This window comes from Ciconia boyciana, chromosome 1 (genome assembly GCF_034638445.1).
Source record: "Ciconia boyciana chromosome 1, ASM3463844v1, whole genome shotgun sequence".
NCBI lineage: Eukaryota > Metazoa > Chordata > Aves > Ciconiiformes > Ciconiidae > Ciconia > Ciconia boyciana.
Genome location: NC_132934.1, coordinates 131,913,904 through 131,935,634, shown reverse-complemented (window position 1 = coordinate 131,935,634; position 21,731 = coordinate 131,913,904). Strand labels below are relative to the sequence as shown.

The 21,731-nt window shown below is 43.8% G+C and overlaps 1 protein-coding gene across 1 annotated transcript in view; it reads left to right on the top strand.

The window, feature by feature from the left end:
- The window catches only part of PTCHD1 (patched domain containing 1), a 40,886-nt gene extending 19,479 nt beyond the window's left edge, over window positions 1–21,407 (top strand). The window contains exon 3 of the mRNA XM_072848896.1: window positions 13,809–21,407. Within this exon, the coding sequence (XP_072704997.1) occupies window positions 13,809–15,463 (1,655 nt within the window). The 3' untranslated portion in view covers window positions 15,464–21,407. The remainder of the gene's footprint in view (window positions 1–13,808) is intronic.
- The last annotated feature ends 324 nt before the right edge of the window (window positions 21,408–21,731 follow it).

The following is a 21,731-nucleotide window of genomic DNA, read 5'->3' as shown; positions in this document are numbered from 1 at the left end:
TTTTACTTCCCAGAGGTGGAGCGCAGCATTTAACTTGGGGACTCAAAAGAAAATTGCAGTATTGCCCTTTGCACTGAAGAGAAAACTAGCAATCTGTTTCCTATTCCTCTAGAAACTCCTACAGCTTATTCAGGGAGAGGCGGCTCTCTTCAGTTGCCAAGTTCGTGAAAAGCATCGGCTCTGTGAAATCGCAGTGGAATGCCAGGCGCTGCCAGATACGGGCAGGGACGCAGGGCTGGCTCCACGGGCTTATATTTAGCCTCCGATGCTGGCAGGGGAAAACCAGTTAGCAGTTACGAGAGCAGCTTGAGCTTGCAGCTTGCTGTAAAGGGAAACAATAGCCAGCCTTGTGTGAAACTCGGCAAAGCAGGGACGAATGCAGATACCTCTTCTTACCTCCTCCCTCCATCCTCCCATCGTGTCCCGCCCTGTCGGTACACCCTTTCTGGGAAGAGGGAAGGGGAAAACGGTCAACAGAGCAGGTCCAGGGAGGGACAGCTGGGAAGCAGCAGGTGGAAGTGTTGGGCAGAACCCAGGCAGGGTCCTCGTGAGGTTCAGCCACGGGTGGGGGAAAGTCAGGGGGAGAAGGAGACGGCACAGGGCTGCGGCTGGCAGGAGGGGGCACAGGAGCAGGAGAGGTGCAGAACGCTTTGGGAGGTACCCGGGGGTACCAGGGCTGGTAGGAGCACCTCACAGATGCAGAAAAGTGCCGATCGCTTCCCAGAAACACAAATTTGTTGGACGCACTCCTTCCATGTGGCTTGCCTAGGAGAGAGCTGTGCTGGTGGAGGAGTGAGCTGAGCTATCTGTACCAGGGCTTTATGGACGCAAAAGGTTGGAGCAGCAAAGATGGGATCTGAGGTCAGAGATGGGAAAGAAGGTCAGAAGGAAAGGAAGGCTCGTTAGGAAGCAGAAGAAGAGGGGAGGTCAGTGTGTTCGATGATGGGAGTGAAAAGCGCAGGAGGGCAAGTGAGAGGATTGCTGAAGGTTAGGGAACATGAAGGCAACAGGTAGCTAAACCAAGCAGGGCAGCTAACAACCAGCACGAAAACCCCGAGAGGACGAGGATGCTCGGGCCAGCACGTGCCAGCACGCGTGGCTCGCTGGAGCCGCGCCTCGGTGCCAATAAGACACCCGGCCCGGCTCCTTCTTCAGTTTTCTGGAAGAACGTGCTGGTAGGGAATTGCAACATATGCCAAACTTGCACGCCCTAAAAGCATTCATTATCCTCCCTATCAAGCACCCAAGTGTTTGCTACATTCAATAAAACTGAAGTGTCAACATTGGTTACATACAGAGAGTTTCAAAGAGAGAGAACCAGCCCCTGCGCAGTCTCCCCGGTGCCCTTCAGTCCACACACCAAGGTAACACACACACACAAAATGTTCGACTTTGTATAGTACTTTTCCACCGATTTTCCTGTTGTCAGTTAAAAAAGTGAAGCCTACTGAGTCTCTCTTGTTTTTATTCCCCGAGCTAAGCTTTCTCGCTCTCCCTGCCCCTCTGCCGTCTCTTCATGCTGGGAAGAAGCGCGTCCTCCCTCCACTGGCTGCCTCAGCTTGCAGCCCCCCTGCCCCTTTCTCCCATCTCATCCATCTCGTTTGCCATCTCCGGCAGCCTCCTCCAGCAGGTCTCACCCATCTCCCTGCTCCAGGCCACAGCATCTCCTTCCTGATGCCTGCACAGTTCTCAGCATCTTTTGGTCTCCTTAAGCTTCCTTCATCTTTTCTCCTGTTTTCCCCACTCCTGCCAGTGTGTCTCCTCTGCCATTTTGTTGTTTGTTTTTTGTTTTTTTTTAATTTCTCTTCTCTCCCATCCTCCCCTCTCCTCAGCCACAGCTGGACCCATTGCTCCTACCCTTTTCCCTGTATTCTTCAATAACTTCCTTGGTTCCCAAACAGGTCCCCACCATACCCTGCAGTTGTATCTCAGCTGCTTCAGATTTCCCAGTGATTTCCACCATTCATCCTTTGCTTTTTTCACGCTGCCAAAGGACTCCAAGAGTGCCCTGGAAGTACACTTGTTCTTTTGTCACTCCATCTGCTCTGCTTTCCCAGTTCAACCCTGCGCAGCTCAGTTACAGTCCTAAAATATTTTATGTTTTGTTCCTTTCATTCCTCTTCTAAGAAATAAATAAAATTATCTGGTTTTTTGTACCCTGAGCAGAATCCCAGGCATGTCACTTTCCTCATCATTCCTTTTGGCTCTCCTTTTTCTCTCCTCAGTCCCTCAATCTCTTCCTGAGCTCTCTAAGCAGCCATGCATCTCCTGCCATCCCTCAAGCATCACCTGGCATTTCTGTTCCTCATGGGGAAGAGCGGAAGTAGGCTCCCAGGCCACCCCTCCTCACTCAATGCACCAGAGAGTCCTCTCAGCAAAGTCAGTGTTTTCCACCCAAAGGCGAGGTGATTAACCCCCTCCTCCACCTCCTGGTCTCCCTCTCTCCAGTTCTGCTGAAGGATGATGCCCCAAGCCCCTTGAGGAACCCAAACACCAAGAAGCCACTCATGCATGGGAAGGAAATAGGCTTAAAATACAAATGGTGGCAGAGACGCTTGTACCAGCCCTTAGACACTTATACCAGCCCTTTTCCCTGCAGTGCAAAAGTGGCAAGTAGCACTTGCAGCTGGCCACGTGTGGTGGCGACACAGCCAACATGTGTCCATGTTCCCCCCTCACCACCACAAACCCCATTGAAATCCTTGCACGCATACATGCTTCTTGGCTTCAGAAGAGTGTTGATGACTCAGTAAATATAATGCTTTTTGGAAAAGAGGAGCTGTATCTGTAGGAAGTCAGTCCAGAGAACAGTTTACTATTGAAACCAAGTGCTGTACATCATGGAGTAAGATCAGGCATTTCCTCTTGACTGGTGGTGCTCCAATATACACTTGTTTCATATGAAAAGTGTGTTACAGGTGATGCAGTACATTTAATGAGCATTCATTTATGCAAAGAGTAGCAGAAAGATGTTATATTTTTACTGTCTGCATTCTTTTAACTGCAGAGAAGTCAGTGCGTGTGATGGTTTAACGGAGGGCTTTGTTAGAGAGGTTCCAAACAGTCAAAGGTACTGAGAGTTTGGCTCTGACATCTTGATTTTCTTCAAGCAGTGACGTCCCTCGAGAGAAGCTTCCTCATATATGAAAATATATTGGAAGTTCAGAGGTTAGAGAAAAGAAACCTTTTGCTATCTCTATATATACATGTAGGAAATATATAGATATACGTGTGTGGTATACTTTGCATACTAGACTCGGATGGTCAATGAAGACCTGGGGAAGGTCAGCAGGCACTGACGTGACTTTTCACTTTAGGTCTTTCTTTTAGAGAGATGGTGCATGGTTTGGGCTTCTAATCAATGACATCCCCCAAATAGGCAATAGCCAAGAGGCACGTGTGGCGGGGGGGGCTGCCATTTTCAGGTCATGAGACCTCAGCGTTCTGGCAGAGGACACTGGCAGAGATGGATTAAGTTAAATTGGAATAAGTTAAGTCTAGGTGTTTGGTGGAAAGCCCAAGCTGAGTTCCAAACTTGTAATTTTTTTTCTTTTTTTCCTTTTTTCTTTAGTCAGTAAAAATAATAGGTTGTATGTGCTTCAACTGAAGTTTTGCAACTTTTTGAACATTGTGTTTCACATATGGCTGATCTATATGAGTAAGAGTAATGACAAACATTGCTTAAACAGGAGAATTTAAGGGTGTGCCTGAGATGTTTTGGGTGCAGCTTTCGCACCAGAAAAGGGGAACTTGAAGTCTGGTAAACCAATCCATATTCCACGGGCCCATATTCCACTAGGACAACGCTCCTAGAAGCAAACGATATTTTGGCTTGTGGGCTTAGAAATTTAAAACAGATTTAAAACATGATTTTGCCCCAGATATACTCACTGTGTCTTACTCTGTCTTCAGGAGCTGTCATGTACTGTATATCACTTGGCTGTTCTGTAACATGGTAAACACTAACCTTTCGCAGGTGATTGCAAGTAGCTTTCATTTAACTTTAAGTAGTTTTTTTACACAGCATGCATAAAATCTGTCAAAAACTCACTTTGTGGGGAAAATCAGTTTGCAATTTTGTCTGCTGATATGAATCTAAGCACGTCATATGCGAGACAAGCCCGGTGGTACTTAACATATTAACTCTACATCTAACCACCTCCTTGGCTAGTGAAGCTTGAGGTACATGCATCATGGGGGAAATTCATCTTGCTGGCCACATCTGTCATTCCTTTACTATCCTGGCACCAGACTCTCCCATCCTGTGCGGCTCCCCTGGTGCAGGGGGTGGTCCTGGCTCCCCCGCGCACCCCGGGGTCCGTACCCCGTGCCAGCAGCGGTGGCGGGCAGCCGCAGCCCTGTGCCCTCCTCCTCTTGTCATCCTCCATGCCGCAAAACTAAGCCCTTCTCCCTGTCTCTTCAAATAACAGCTTAGGCAGGGCGCTGTGCTTCCCGGGGGCTTTTCTCATGTTTCCAAGTTAAAGACGGCAAAGTTAAAGAGGTGTTACTGGGAGGAACGGGGGACTCCCGGGCAGGGAGGCCCTTTGAAGGCCAGCGGGAGTTAGATGCTCCCCTGCTGTTTGCCCCAGAACCGCAGGCTTGCACGTACGGCACAGGTGTGGCTCAAATGCTTTCGGTTCAGATCTGGACAAGGTCTGGGTAGTCGGTAGATGAGCACGCTGTGCAGACATAAATATTCCAGCAGGTAAAACCAGATTTCACTAACGCTCAGCTCCTTCTGTTGCACTGTACGAAATATGACTTTTAACTTTTGCCAGGTCTTTCATGAAAACAGAGGAAAGCAAGTCACATGTTTAAACAGAGTTGACAGACTGCTATTTAAATGCCAAAACAAGCCTTTACCGATTCTTAAGTGGAATTAAATATTCACTTTATATATAAAAGTAGAGTTTGAACTATAACTTGCTTTGCTTATCTGTCTTTCTCAAAATAAAAGAGCCGCTCAAGTTTTCTCTCACATGTATTTCTGTTTTTAAAATGTGCTTATCTGACATTCTTACTATCACTATAACAACAAAATCTCAAATATTACATTGGTTCAGTACTAAAAAAGGGTGATCCAAGCAAAAAACCCAGCATTTTACCAAAGCCTAAATCAGTAATTTTTACTCTATTGAAATCAATGGGACTATTCAAGATTAACCACATGCATGCTGAATTACCCATACAATCATTATAATAAGAGGCTATTAATTTGAATTGAATTTGATACGGTTTAAAAAAATAATTTGAAAATGCAATATTAAGTGAGAAATTTTTTTTTATAATGAATAGCTTTAAAATACACATACTCCAAAAATAAAAAGTGGCGAACCATGTTACTGTCATTGCTGATTAGGGATTGTGGTGAAGACTAGGAGTAGGAATACTAGGAATTGTTTAATTCTACTTCTTCTCTTTGTTTCTTTTCCCCTTATACAGGTAGAAAAATGACAGGAATGTCTACATGTGTCTCATGTATGTGTGTGTGTACAGAGCTAGGGATTTATATGTAGAATGATTTTCATTTCAATAGTAATATGTAGATCACGCTCTTAAAATTAGCTTGTGATTTGTACCGTTTTCTAAAACATCGGCTCATTGTTGCTTGTTTGCCACCATAAAAGGTAGTATTGGGGAGTTTATAGTTGGGATGCATCATGCACCCCAAGCATCGCTGACTGTGTCCCCACCATTTAGGGTGAGACCAAGAGTATGAGGGTGATTTCTTTTTTGTCAGTGCATTCTTTGTGCAAATCTGTACTTCTTAGTATAACTCAGAAAGGGCTAGCTGCGTCTGACCAAAACAGACTGTTTCACAGGAGAGACCAAAACAGACTGTTTCACAGGAGAACAGAGAGTGAATCCTATGCCGCATTTCCAAAAGTTAAGTTTAGAAACTTAGAAAATGTAGGATATTATGGCAGACATTCATTGCCAGAAGACTGGGGTCAAAATTATTCCAGTGCAGCAGATCCATATGAGTTTTATGAGCAACTAGCCCCCTTTTAAGCTGTGCTTGGCAGGGCTACACGAGAACTAAATGAGGCATAAACCTTGTGCTGGATTTCCAGGTGCACCCTGTTTTCCTGCCTGTGCATTAAGCAATTTGAGCGCAGGCTTAACAGCCCAGAGAGTCTTTCTGCAGGATCTACGACTAAAAATAACGTTGTGGTCTCATAGCACGAAGCGCTGAGCACCAGTTGAAGATTTCTTCTCTGCATGCACCAACCAATACAGTGCATTGTACAGGGACACTGTCTCTTCAGCGGTGCGCTTCTGTGGGCACAGCCACCCACAGCTGTGAAACGCAGCAGATACTGGGAGCACATTATGAAACATTTCGGTTTCTCTTATTTTGTTGCCAAGTAGATACAGCACAAAACACAACTCTCTCTCTGGAGACTGAGGCAGATTTTTATCTGGTGTGAATGCGCCAAGATGCTTGTGGTATTGATCCCAGTAGTAAGTTGAGGAATACATGGGCATGCCTGGGGTTTTCTGACTGGGATGGCCGGTGCTGTTGTAAGCATGGTTGGAGACATCAGCCTGACAACTGAGGGTGAAGGCTAATATTCAAATGTAAAGCAATCGCAGAGATTGATCTGCTGGTATCATGCCTAGATGCCTAACAGACTGACACATCTAATTTCAGTATGTTTCTCTTTTGGGAAGATCCCAAGTCAGATGTTAACATCTGCAGGCATAGTACACTTTAGTGATATCTGTGTAGAATTTAGTAGTCTTTAAAACAATAATTGCAAATACTGAACCTACCTGACAGCATCGTCGTCATATTTTTGAGGTATGTTGTCATACCTGTAATTCAGTTACAGTACAGACATGTAAGGTCTGTGTGACAGGAGGTAAAGAAAGCGTTGCAATATGTACAGCCTACGCTTATACCAGTACATCCCATCCCGTATCGCTCTTCATGTGTTCTTCTTAATCCAGGTACCATGCCTGCACGTAGCGTTCAGGCTTACTTGCCGTTTGAACCTGTGCTTGGAGGTATGAAATGAAGGCAGGCTGTGCTTGGGTGGCTGGGGCGTCACGCACTTTGCAAATGAGGATGCTTTTAAGACTACTCAACTGTCTACACCCCTCAGTCCCCTTGCCACAGTTCTCCTGAGACGAACACTGCTGCCTGGAAACACAGTTGATCAGATGAGTACCTTATAGGATGTTATTCTCCTATAGGATTTTACTCTACACTGTGAAGTGGGCTCCCAGAAATACTCGGGCAAGTGTAGGAAAAGCAAGTAGGATTTGCAGTGCATTTTCTTTGCTCAGCAGAAATGTTTGGGATGGGAAAGCCTGCACGCAGTGGCGCGTCCGACAATACGCACCCTTTTTGAGGTCTGACGTTCACGCAGCAAAACTGTAGCCCTGCAGCGCCGTTTATGGACCACAAAGGTGGACATTGGCTAGAGTAACCCACAGCTTGTTGCAACAGCATGCTAATGATGATTTAACTGTTCGGCTCAACCCATGCCACTAAATTGCTATAAACTCAGTGAAAACTGTCGTATAAGTTAGGCTTGGTGCTAATTCTGTCTGCATGCTGAAGGATCTCGGTTAGCTGTAGTATTTTATTATTTTAGTGAGAACAGGATATGAAGCCAGATGTTTGCTTCAACTGGATGCAAATTCTCATGCTCTGCCTGCATATTCAGTAGCACTTTGAACCTGCTATATGTTCCGAGTTAAAATTGTGCCTGCTGGGAGAGGCCGCATGAGGCAGGTCGCATATTTAGTCAACAACTGGTTGATTGCAACTCCTGTGACAAAGGGAGTCCGGATTAGCAGTTTCACTTGGCTTTTCAGAAGATGGGAGCTGATGAGCTCACTGATCTAGCTGGAAAAAATAAGTCAGCAGGGGGAAATTATCTCAGCCTCTTTGTTGACATTACTGTGGAAAGCAATCCCAGAGTTGAGCAGTGTACGTTGTTATTTTTAATACTGTCAGCTAGGAAAATTCATTGCACCTTCATTATATCATATGTTATTACAGGTATCGTTTTGGAAAGGGCAATTCCTGTGATATGATTCTGATCTCCCATGTACTAATTTTGCACAAGTGCAGTTCTTGAGACCTTGCCTGCATTGGCAGCAAGCTGGGATATGAATTTATAGCATCCTAGCTATTTCATGTTAATTCATCCAGTGTTTGTCTCTGCAGATGATATTTCACTCCACTTTGAATGTGAAGCAAGCTGTCCTTCACAGATTTCCACAAAGAAACAACATAGCTACATAGCTAGTCCTCTGTAAATTCACACACTTTTTCACAGCACACTAAATTCCTCTTGCAGACAAGTGCTCCTATTCAGTGGGATGATTTCAGGCTTAAATCAACCTAAGTGAGACAGCATTCATCCAGCTGAACGGATAGTGTTACAAGGATGCAGCCATTACAATCCAAGCAAAAACTTTAAATCAAAATCCAGACTTAACCTCAGTACCTCTGTCAGAGCACGCTTCCACTTCAGGTTTTTGCCTCCCCAGTTTACAAGGCTCCCATACCTCCTGCCATGACACATTCCCAATTTCAGCCAGTCTTTTGTGCCATCAGTGTCAGGAAGAGATTTCAGATTAAAAAGTAACCCTCAAAAAAAAAGGTTGCTGATGCTCCTAATCCCGACCATTCCTTTAGTCCAATTTTGACGAGAAACAGGTGAATTAGTGGCAATGAGGGAGCAGCAAACTTTGGCAGGGGAGGGGAAGCAGTGCCTGGGAAGGGGGAAACACCTCTTAACCCAGCTTTGCTGCTGGAGGAGTCTGCCGCCTTAGGAAGACAGTTTGGTGCTTTATTAGTCTTAATTCTGGCAGTTAATGGGCAACATACGTCCTGGTGCAGCATTCAGCCTCACTGAGGTGCAGATCAATCACTATTAGCGTTTTGTGTGCCGCTGCATTGAAATGGGACGAATAAAATTAATTACCCCTGAAACGTGACCTTCCACACAGAAGGCTGGAACTTCACAACCTGTAAGTGAGACTTTGTTCAGAGAGATTGCACTCAAGTATCAAACACACACGCAGACACACACAACCTTCAAAACAGTAAGAACAAAAAAATGAGAGCCACAGCGTACGGTTATTCTCTACTTTCATAGATGGGTAAAACTGCAAGAAGAGGAACCAAAACCTTGTTCTCAGTCATTGCCCTTACTTTCTCTTACAGAAGTCTATTTGAATACCCAAACCTCATCTTATCGTGGTAAGATTGAAACCTCACATGATTTTAGTGCAAAATTGAACATATCCCTTAATCTTTAAACAATAAAAGCAGGCAGTAGCCTTTTTTTTAGGGAAGCAATTAAGCCAAGCAAATAGAGAGCTGGTCTGTGGCTCCGGTGACCGGGAGGTCACTTCGCTGCCCTCCCACAGGCTCTGGGGCTGCTGTAAATCCCTTCTCCCCTCTCTGCTTCAGTCCTGCCATTTGCCAGGCAGGAGCGGAGTCAACTTGCAGCCTAGGCTGCTGATGCCCGTTCCTAAAGGCCTCTTGCTTGAACAACCACTTCGCAGGGGAAAGGATGCATTTCTTTTTTGAGATTTTGAGATGGTACTAAAAAGAACAGTTTACGTTCCTGCACATAAGTAGGGTTTAAAATGAGGTAAATAATTCAATAATTTTAAGCAACAGAAAATTTTGCCTTAGTTTTCACAACTTCCTACAAGTGCTTTTTTCTCTCATGCATGCTCTGCATTGATTTTGCAGAGCATGTGTAATTGCAAGACTTGCTCCTGAAGGAGACAAACAAAATTTTTTATAGCATTTTCAGGCTACTCATAAAAGCACTGTATTTAAGCTAGGCATAATTTATTGTTTTTATTGCTGGTATTGTTATTAGCTTCTAAAATTAAAGATAGCCCACCTCAGCCTGTAAAAAACGTAAGCTCCTCAGAAATAACAGCGACTATCTTCTTAATTTTCTTTGGCTACAAAAGCCAGAATTTCTGTCCTCCATCATCCAAGACATGGTAGCAGTATCTCCTACACTGCAAAGCAGCAGAAAAAGAGAATAAGGAAAAAAATATTTTCGTCCCCATTTTCTTCAATACCTTTCTCCTATTCCCCTAAGATTTTCCTTTGCCCATTCAGAACCTCTTTTCCTTAAAAAAAAAGCCCGTCTTTCCATGTACTCCTTCTTCTTAGCTCATGGTTGTACAGCCTGACTGTAGGGCACAACCAGTGAATCATAATAGCAAATGTCAACAGGAAAAGATCTCCCGTAGCCCATTAGCTGTTTGAGTTCATATTTATTATTTATTGAATGATTGTGAATAATGAACAAATTGCTCTAAATCATTACAGATTTGTGGCTAAATCTCTAGTAAAAAGGGAAAATCAGTTAAATCAATTACAGAATTTATTTGCAAGGAAAAATTGGCCTTCTTCTCGTTAGTATTATATAGGGAACTCATAGCACCAGCAAGAGAAATAGAGGTAATCAGTGCAAATCAGTTAGGGATGCAAAAAATGGAAACTCTGAAATGACGGAATAGTGAAAGAAATTCTCACAAAATACTTCCATGGAGCTATCTGCCCTAATCTCTGTGGGTTAGACTTATATAAGCATCAGCAAGTTAGACAACGTTGGAGATTGTCACCCCAAGTTGTGCTTGCAGTCAGCATTTAGAGGAGTAAATTAGGTTAGGTAAATCCCATTCTAGCTAAATAAGGATAATCTTTAGACTGCCATGCCTAATTTGTGCACAGGTTTGGGCTTAATCTTTTTCTCAGAGGATACTGGATCAGGTCAGTAGTGCCACCTATGCAAAAAGTGTGCAAGTTTGTCATTTAGGCTTGTCTTCCTAAACATAAATGAGAATTTTATAGCTAGTATACAAATGGACAGAGGAATCACAGATTGTACAATTGAAGGAAAATACCAATTCCTAGCACGCAGGTTGTGTAGCAAACAACAAAAGGAACCTATCCTAAAATAGAAGAGTATCTAAATGTTTTTCTGTTGGCTTTGTGGAGCACATGCAGTGACACCTCTTCGTGCATTTACTTGAGCAGCTCTCTAAATCAGATTCCATTTTAGGGTAGTCTCAAAGATTATGTTAGAGCAAATTGTGTTTTTATGTTTCCTACTTAAAAAAAATATATGGTATCAGGAGTCATGTTATCAGATATTATCTGAAATCTTATACCTGTTAAAAAGTCATGCTCAGCATCATATTTAATTAGCTCTAAATTTGTTTATTCATTGCAAAGTCAAAGGCTTTCCAAATTAATGCAGCTATTTGAGTATTTTTAGGCAAGAGCCTATTAACGCTGAAATGTTTTTTACAAAAACATGCTATAGCTAAAGCTCACGATGGAAGTAATTTGTAATATTCAATGACCTCATTATATACTGTTTTGCTCACTCGAAGCTAATGCATATGATGCCATATGAAATTCTCAGACGAGCCTGTCTGCAGGACTTATGGGAGCCATAAATGGATTAAACCTCTCACTCCCTGCTTTGGCAAGTGATCAGTTACATTTAAATAAAGGTCAGTCTGTCTTTACAAAGAACACACTGAAAGCAAGCTTAATAGCTTTCCCTACTGAGCCTAGAACATAACTATTTGAAGCATAATTAGCAACGGGGTGCCAGTCACTGATTGTGCCTTTTGCTTGATTTTACGTCTGGGGAGTTCCAGTATTCCCCATTAGCTTTAAGAGGGGGCACAGTGCTAGTTATCAAATTGACAGTCTTGACCTGGCCTCTGAAAGCAGCTGTAAAACATTGTTTTGGAAAATTAAGATGAATGCCAAATGCCATACCAAAACCAGGAGCGTAATATTGCTACAAACTGGGCAATCGTGGTCCATGTTGTGACTCCAAATAACAATGTAGGTAAGATATCTGATATACACGAGAGCACGGACTTTGTTACTCCAAATACCAGGTGACCGTGATAGGGAGATACACCAGCTGTCCTACTATCTCATCTTATGAGCTCTGTATTTTGAATTCTTTATAAAATACCCCATACCTATTCTTTTCAGCATTACAGAGTGATCAGCTCTGCCATCTGTTAAAATGTAGATATGCTATTCCTTGCAGGAAGGGTGGAGTGAATCAACTACAGCTGCCCCTACAGTAAAAGGTTCTGACCACAAAAGGGTTCTTTTGTCAAGTTAATTAAATATTTAGCCTACATGAGGCATTTAAGAATAAATATGGTCATAGAATCATAGAATCATAGAATAGTTTGGGTTGGAAGGGACCTTAAAGATCATCTAGTTCCAACCACAATAACATATTTTCTGGTTTTCTGGTTCTTCAGAATATCTCATTTGTTTGGGGGGTTTCTTGACCGATATTCATAGCCCTTATGGCAAAAGTGATAATCATCTAGAGGTGGAGAGAACAGAGCCAATACAGCAATTTTCATACTTTGCAGCCAGCCTGAAATTCTAACAAAGATCTTTAAATTACCTTGACCTGCCTGACTGGAGCATCAGCTTCAAAAATCCAGTGATTGCACTTCAGTGTCATCAGCAACTAATTCAGTACTGATCGTTTTACCTAATGTTATCCAGGGAATGGGTAAGAGCGAAACACTGTGGACGGGCTTTTGGGAATTTCTAGAGGTAATGCAAGAGCAGACCAGAGAGGTAGACAGGGGACAGCGAAAACAGCAAAAGAATAAGGAGAAGGAGTAATCAAAAGGCAGCAAAGAGGGTGGGATTAGACAGAAAGGATCTATTAAGTAAAGATGAACGTGATACGAATTATTATGAGGAATATTAAAGTCTTACATTTTAGGTGTGATACAAAGACTATATTTTTACGTTCATCTCTGTGTAAAACACCAACCTACTTTTATCTCAGCCACTCTCATCTGATAGCTGGTTGATGGCTGCGTTCCCAGCTCAGGTCCACTATGAGAGAGCAGAGGTCTGTGTCGTCCAAATGCGCCTTGGTTATCAATCACAAAAAAGAAACCGTAAGAGGAAGACGACCAACCAGGGATTATGATAAAACCATGCACTTTTCCCGATTCACCTGCACTTGGGGGTTAAACACAGGATTTTAGGTCTGCAGGTCTTTATCTCCTTTCATGAATGCTATATTCATTTTAAGAGTTAATTAAATACATTGCAAAATGTAGGAACTGCCAAGAAAAATAGAGTTGTATTTGATTTTACAAGCCCTTAGATATATTAAATTAAGAAGACCAATGCCTTAAGCAGTTCCATATCAGTTCTACCATTCTGCATCTCTAAAATTTATTTGTGCTTTTTTTTGTTTGTTCCGTTTCTAGGATTTCTTTTTCCTGAAGGAAAATTTGTATAGGAAGTGGAGAAATCAGTGACTGATTTGCTTGACAATGTTCAGCTTATATGAAGGTTTCATTTCTTTACAGATATGCTACAAAGTGGCCAACCAATGCTCTGCTTCCAGCATAGGCACTTCAAGGTCATATTTCTTTGTTTTCACCACAGGTCAGATCCCATCACCAGGAAAAACTAATTTCAAAGCATCTTCCATCACAGGCACTCTGAAATAATGAAACGAAACAGCCAACCAGAAGAAAATCCTTTTTCTTTAACCCATCAACCCTGCACCAGCGATGCAGAACTCTCCTCAAGCTCTGGCAGTAAGGTTTGCTAGGCAGGTAGCGAATGCGCTCCTGTGGCTTAGACCACCATAATAATTTCTCTCTTCTGCAGGACATTTTCTTCAAGCACTGATAACGGCAAGCCGTGTCTCCTTTGAGTCTTTTAGCATGTCCACATTACATTTTCCGCGTGTTGATTCGAGTACTTTAAACACTCGCTTTGTTCTCTATTGTAGGTCATGGGTTGTATGGGACTTTTGAAATGTTGTCCTCCTGGAGAAAAACTAGAGAAGACCAACACGTTAAAGAGAGGACTGCAGCCGTATTTGCAGACTCCATGCTCTCGTTTTCTCTCACCACTGCCATGTACCTGGTCACTTTTGGAATAGGTGCCAGTCCCTTCACTAACATTGAAGCAGCCAGGATTTTCTGCTGCAATTCCTGTATTGCAATTTTCTTCAACTACCTCTATGTACTCTCCTTTTATGGCTCCAGCCTGGTGTTTACTGGCTACATAGAAAACAACTACCAGCATAGTATCTTCTGCAGAAAGGTACCAAAGCCAGAGGTATTGCAAGAGAAGCCTGCATGGTATAGGTTTCTTCTGACAGCCAAATTCAGCGAGGACACAGCGGATTCAGAGGAAACGAACACTTACGAGAGTCATCTTTTGGTGTGGTTCCTTAAACGCTATTATTGTGACTGGATAACAAACACTTACGTCAAGCCTTTTGTAGTTCTCTTTTACCTTGTTTATATTTCCTTTGCCTTAATGGGCTACCTGCAGGTCAGCGAAGGGTCAGACCTGAGCAACATCGTAGCGACCGCGACACGGACCATTGAGTATACGACTGCCCAGCAGAAGTATTTCAGTAACTACAGCCCGGTGATTGGGTTCTACATCTACGAGTCGATCGAGTACTGGAACACCAGTGTCCAGGAGGACGTGCTGGAGTATACCAAGGGCTTTGTGAGGATATCTTGGTTTGAAAGCTACTTAAATTACCTTAGGAAACTCAACATATCTACCGGATTGCCCAAGAAAAACTTCACTGATATGTTGAGGAACTCCTTCCTGAAGGCCCCTCAGTTTGCCCATTTTTCAGAGGATATCATCTTTTCCAAGAAATACAACAACGAAGTCGATGTCGTGGCCTCCAGGATGTTCTTGGTGGCCAAGACAATGGAAACCAAGAGGGAAGAACTTTATGACCTCCTGGAGACCCTGAGGAAGCTCTCTCTCACCTCCAAGGTGAAATTCATCGTTTTCAATCCATCATTTGTGTACATGGATCGTTATGCCTCTTCAGTGGGAGCCCCCTTACAAAACTCCTGCATTAGTGCTTTATTTCTGCTCTTCTTCTCTGCATTCCTGGTGGCAGACTCTCTGATCAATGTCTGGCTCACTCTAACTGTTGCCTCGGTTGAGTTTGGAGTTATAGGTTTTATGACCTTGTGGAAAGTGGAACTAGATTGTATTTCTGTGTTGTGCTTAATTTACGGAATTAATTATACAATTGACAACTGTGCTCCACTGTTATCAACCTTTGTCCTGGGCAAAGAGTTCACAAGAACTAAATGGGTGAAAAATGCCCTGGAAGTGCATGGGGTAGCTATTTTGCAGAGCTACCTCTGCTATATTGTTGGTCTGATTCCTCTTGCAGCTGTGCCTTCAAATCTGACCCGTACACTGTTCAGGTGCTTGTTTTTAATAGCATTAGTCACCTTCTTTCACTGCTTTGCCATTTTACCTGTGATACTGACTTTCCTGCCACCGTCCAAGAAGAAGAGGAAAGAGAAGAAGAATCCTGAAAACCGTGAGGAAATAGAGTGTGTTGAAATGGTGGATATGGATAGCACCCGAGTGGTTGACCAAATTACAACAGTCTAACTTGTTTGTTGCTTTTTTACACTAGGTCTTACTGAGAAAAAAAAAAGAAACCAGTACTGACTAAATATCTGGGGAGAGGAAGGGGTTTGGAGGTTTTCCCTCCCCCCTCTAATCTAAATCCAGGAATATTCAAAATGATGGGAGAAATTAAAAATAAATTTTAAAAAAAGAGCTGGGGGATGGTACCTTGCTCAGCTCCTATAACAGGTATTAGGAGAGAATTTGCACACAGATGCAAAGAGGGGTTGAATTTTAGACGCATGAAGTAAGATCTAATGAGAGAAGTTGGGTTCCTAAGCAGCCGCCTGCATCGCCTGCACTGCAGATGCTGCAATTATTGTGGCTAAACCCAACGAGATTGAAAGGTCAACTGTCAAGGCTGAAGTAGCACTAAATGTTCGCTGGATGTAAAGGCTTTACAAACTTTCTGCACAGCAATAACTCAAGTCAGTGAGTCAGCTCTTATAGGTCTTAGCCATCACATTTAATTTTTCTTTTCTCCCCTAATCTAAACATTTATGCAAGACTGTATAACAGATGATAGCAAACTGTACTGGGAAAGAAGGCAGTACACAGCAACCAAACGCTTTCCAAACACTTTTATGTTATAAATCACTTTTTTTTTTCTAAAAATATCATTTTAAAATGTAAATCATCCCTTGTAACATTTTTAATCATGGTTTTATAGCTGTTTCTTTTTCTTATAAAAACAAAAAAAGAACAAAAAAAAGAACAAAGAAATCCCAGTGACTCTGTCACTCTAGAAAATATAGAATTCTATTTTATACATGTCTCGCTACTAGTTAAACATGTAATCTGCTTTACCAACTGTAATTTTGTTAGCACTCTACTAACACATGCAAGTGGATCTAGCAGCAGACAGAAGATGGTGTACTGAATATTTCAGCACCAAAATCCATGACACAAACCTCAAATACTAAAATGTCATCAAGAAAGTGAATGTTAGGGCTCTTTTAGTGAGAGCCTATTTCAGGCCATTCACTGGTAATGCACACTAAGAGGATTAGTGGGTAGTTTTACGTAATGTATAACTTAATCCCTCAATCTTCCTAGAGTACCTGTAAAGCAATAGACCTTGCAGCTATGGGCTCTTCCAAGAGACAGTAGACCGTGAGAGTTGTGCGGAACAAACTGAAGGTTGGGACTGCGGTTTAGCAGCAGCAAGTTTAATAATATCCCCAAAGAGCCCATATCTAAGGGGCCTATTGAAAACATCACATCTGAAGGAAGAAAAAAAAAAACCAAACTTAAAAAGATTACATTACTGAGTCTTTTTGGAGCTGTGAGTTCTAAATCAATAATTCTGTCAGCATCTGTGATGTGGAGTAATACAGATAAAGCAGCATCTCTTTCCTCCTCCACCCCCTCCACCCTTAAGAGCGACAGGCTCATTACTGTAAGGTTTTATCATGTGGTTGAACCCCAGTGGGGATACGTAAGCCAATTCTGTAGGTTTTGCTGAGAGTATTCCGACTATACGTTGCTTGTGAAAACCCAGTTGCAGGAAGCTGGCTGGTGTCAGGTGTTCTCATGAATATATGGACTGTTGCTTTGTGGTGCAAGGTGAATATATGGCAACCAGACTCCTTTTTACAGCTCGTCCGGAAAGTAAGAGTACTTGAAAAGTTTTCAGCAGTTGGCACAGTGTTTGCCTCCTTCACAGTATCTGGAGGGCGAAGGGATATTGCAGGAGCCATGGGGCTTGGGCCACGGGGAGCGCTGTGCCTCGGGAGGCTGGCTGGGGTGATTAGTCCAGCTGCGGTCACAATCCCAGGGTAAGCTTCATTGCACGAACCTTCTCCTTAGCATCCAACCCCAGTGACCCCCCCCAAATGCCCCGTGCAAAACACGCAAATGCTGCCTAGTGAATATTAATTTTCAAGCAAAGAGGTGCTTCTGAAGCTTCCTCCCTAGCAGAAAATAAGATAACCAGATATTTTGCCCTGAAGCAAATTGTTACATTCCGACTAGCAAATCAAGTCGGCAGTGCAGCTGGCAACGTTTACTTTCCCCTGGATAAGTCCCTTCTCTGACCAGAAGGAATGGAAGCTGTGTCCAGGAATGCACAGGCTCTTTGCTTGAACAAACAACATTTGCTGCGGTAGCAGCTGGGAAGCTGTAACAACAACTTCAGCCTTGGCAGAAGTCAGGTGGACACCTTGAAGACAGCCAAATGAATGTAAGGCTAGGGGAAAGATCCGTTTCTCCTGTTTTCTTTAGACTCAGGCTTGGGGCTATGTTTTCCAGCCAAAAAGCATTCCTTAAATATACTTCACTCTAGATTTTCTATGATGTAATTTAAATAAGTCACCCTATCTCCTGGCTGTTCAACAGGCAGCTGCAGTGGCTTTTAAACTTCTGAGGGCGTTAGCAAGTTAGTTGAGAGTTACAGAGGAATTGCAAACCACTTTTGGCAGCAGCAATCTACTGGCTTGTGGGACACCTGGAAATGGGAGATGTGTGAAAGAGGTTGCTTGTACACTGCAGAGAGGAATACATGGCAAACACTGATTTTACACCTCTGCTATCCCTGATGCTATCACTTGCAAACACCAGACGCAAAGATGGCTTCCATAAACCTCTTCACTTCTAATTGAAATGCATAGGTAGGAGCATCTTTAAAGAGATGTCCAAAGACAAGCTTGTAGTTTCACAGATCTCTCATTAAATCTCAGCATGTGAGGCCTTCAGAGATCTTCAAGGAAGGTGATAAAACCAGTGATAAAATTAATCCTCTATCTCCAAACCTGTCAGAAAAAGGATGTGGAGGCACTCCTATGGCAAAGTGCCACAGGACGTGCTTGGGTGTCCGCAGAAGACAGGGTGAGAAGTCATGCAGCCCACCCCCTTGCCCCAAGGCAGAGCCAACGACATTTAAATAATTTCTGAAGGATTTTTGTCCAGCCAGTTCTTAAAAATCTTTTTAAGGGCAGATTCCTCCCCTAGCGGTTTCCCCCAGTGCCATGTTACCCCACCAGTAACTAGTAACTCCTGCTGGCCTCCCAGGACTGGGAGGGGGAAGAGGAGCCATGCCCCTCTCCGCACAGGGAAGGACAGGCCAGGCAGGAGACAGTCTCTGAAGCATCCCCAAAACAGAGGAAACCCAAAAACAGAGCCAAAACCAACTTACGTACATTTTTCACCATGTCTTACCTCAAGCCACCACTCTGCTCCCCACTTCCAGGCTTGGTGAGGTAAAGCTGTGAAAATGTCCAAGGCGTAATCAGCCCAGGTCCGTGAGATTTCTGCCTGAGTCCTGATGTGTCTGAGCGATGCACCAAATACTCCTTCTCTACAGGTAGCTTGAATACCTCAACATGAACCAGAAATGGCATGTTCTCAAGGTTTCAGACTATGCTAACCCACTTTGGCCTTCCTCCTCTTTGACTTTTTCCTCTGGAGCAATTATCTTCACCAAAGTCAATTGGTCCTCACTGCGCCGATTGATTAATAGGTGCAGATGCTGTGCTCTGTTCTCAGTCCAAAGCACTCCCAGTAGCTAACTGTGCATAAGATTTTACCGTTACTGGTGAACCTCCATTTTGGAAGACTACCTAGGCTTGAGCAGTTTTTTGTCATACTCTTAAGTGGCTTTTTAGCCCAGGTATCACTGTGGTTTTGTTTGCAATATAGATGACCCAATTTTTGTATAAATTCAGTGAGTATAACAGACTATTATACACTGTCAGGCACTGACTAAAATCTAACAGCAAAAATTTTAACTAAGGCTAACAAGACTATATAGGACTGTGGCTCACTGAGCACATATATCTTATACAAACATTACTATTTCCATACGGTTAAGGTATGGTGTACAGTACATTTTTACTATGGGGTAAGCATGGGGAAAAAGAATCAACCTAAGTGCATATGACCATCAAGATCAGTCCAATTTTCTTGTAACATAATTCCTAATGTTGTCTCAGCACAAGTTCATTTTCAATTTACAAGTACTCTAATTGGAGGAAAAAACGAAGAGAGAAAAGTTGGTATAGCTGGAATAACTACGCCGTAAAAATTAATTGATGAAGCCAGAATTTTCTGCCCAAAGGTTTAAGTGAAAATGTTCTAGTTAGATTAAAATTAGAGCTGTGAGGGCTGAGAAAAACCCGTCCAGCAAAGAAAAAGAGCTTCTTTTCCAAAGACAAGCAAACACACTTATCATGGTCAACTGCATGAACCTGGAGGGAAAACAGTACCAAAGTGGCCTGAGGTTACGTTGAGCCACATGGGGATTCGCATCTGCTCTCAGAAGCTTTCTGAGCCAGCGCTGAATTCAGGGGAAACGTGTACTGTAAATTGAAAGGTGTACTTTTAAATGCTTTTCTCTAGGCTGACTGTCCTGTGAGCCACCAAATCCCACCTCAACCCACACCTTGTTTATTCAAAGAGAAAACAAAAGAGAGTGGCAGCACGACTGGGCAGAGTTCAGGGAGTCAGAAGGAAGACCGTGACTTCTCTTACAGACAGTGAGAAAGCCAGAAACAGCTCTTTTGCAAGTGGTTTTTATGGGAGAAGAACTGGTTGATTCAAAACTTAGCAAACTGGTGTTTCTCCTATTTGTTAAGTTTGGAAGCAGATAGTGTGTTCAAGGAGATGCGGGAAGGGAAGCAGAGTTAAGAGGAGTTAGCCTCAGGTTCGCGGTGGCCCCCCAGTTGCTGTAGCGACTCTGGCGTGGTTGGGAGCTGACGGCAGGTCGGGAGCGCAGGAGGGGCAGGATGCCAGACCCCACTGCGGTGGGGACACTTCCCATGCCACCGTCCCACAGCCCGGCCCGGCGGCTCCCAGGGGCGTGCGTAGCCCACAGTGTGCACGAGCTCCCGTGCACGCTCAGCTAGCTCCTCCTGTGCCTCACGTCACGACAGAGCTGCTGGGGTTTGCTGACCCGGAGCTCGTGTGGTAAGGCACGAGCCCTGTGGGAAGGCACTTTTGGGAAGATCCTGGTCAGAAAGGATTACCCAGAGCCTTTTACTCCCCTGCCTTCACAGGTATTAAGACCCTGATCCATACAAATCAACTTGTACAATTAGCTATGTAGGGGCAAAGTATTTCTTCCATTATTTTATCCCTACATTTATCACTAAAACTACTGGTCATTTATTTACTTCTAAATATTTTGAAATAAGTAAGCCTTCCTGGGGTACACAGAGCTCTGATGAGAAGGGGGCGTGGAGGGGAGAGAGCCCCTATCCCTCCCCAAAGGTAGGCAGCATTCTCCACCCACGGTCAGGCACCACACCATCGCCGCAGGGCAGCCCAGGGACCCCAGCCCAGGGCAGGGGAAACCTTATCCCTCCTCACCCCCTCCCCAGTCTCATTAGAGAACAGGGGGGAGATTTAACTCCAAATTGTGGCGGGGATGGGTCCCCAGGGAGCCCTTGTGAAACCTGTCTGCTGCCAGGAAAGTGCAAGGGAGAACTTCGGGGTTGTTTGGGAGGGGTTTTTTGAGAAAAATATGGCGAAGGCATCCCAGGAGGGCATTTGAAGATGTATACCTGCCCATGGCGCATAGATTGGGACAGAGCGGCGTGCCCCAACGTGCCACCACTCGCCCCGTCGTGGTCCTGGCGCAGCTTCCTGCCTGGAGAGAGGGCACCTCAGCATCACCTGCGGCTGCCTGGGGCAGCCGCTTCTCAGGCACGAATCAGTCTGGTGTAGTTGGCTTTCTGCAAGTCATCACCTTTTTTTAGTTTGGGAAAAGAAAGAAAAAAAAGTCAGCATAAATAATTCTAGGTTATTTAAGCTCCAAGAAGTCTTAACCTGTGCGTCAAATAAATGGCTTGCAAGATGTCAGGGGTTTTCGTTTGGGCTTTTTTTAACCTATTTTTACTATTTTTGTATTAATTTAGGGAAAAAAATTGTATAATGAATCTCAATGTATAGCATAAGCCTAAAATAAAATGGCTGTCTCTCTCTTTGCTTCCTGTGCTCCCAAACTGCTACAGAAGTCCCATGCCATCACCAATCTAACAAACCAATTTACCTAGCCTAACCCAGATAATCAGGCTGTGCATCCTCTCCAACTCCCATCAGAGAGGAGTGGTGGAACAGTTCAGGGGGACCTGCTGCAGCACAGAGCTGGCAATGTCCCAAAGACGAAGGGCACGCTGCTTCTCCAGTAGCCCCTCTTGTCCCAGGCTGCACGCTGCTCTGCAGCAAGCACAGGGAAAATGCATTCGCTTCACGTCTATTCATTTCCATGTTAATTGAGATCCAATTCCTTTTCTGGGGGGGGTTCCTAGCTAAT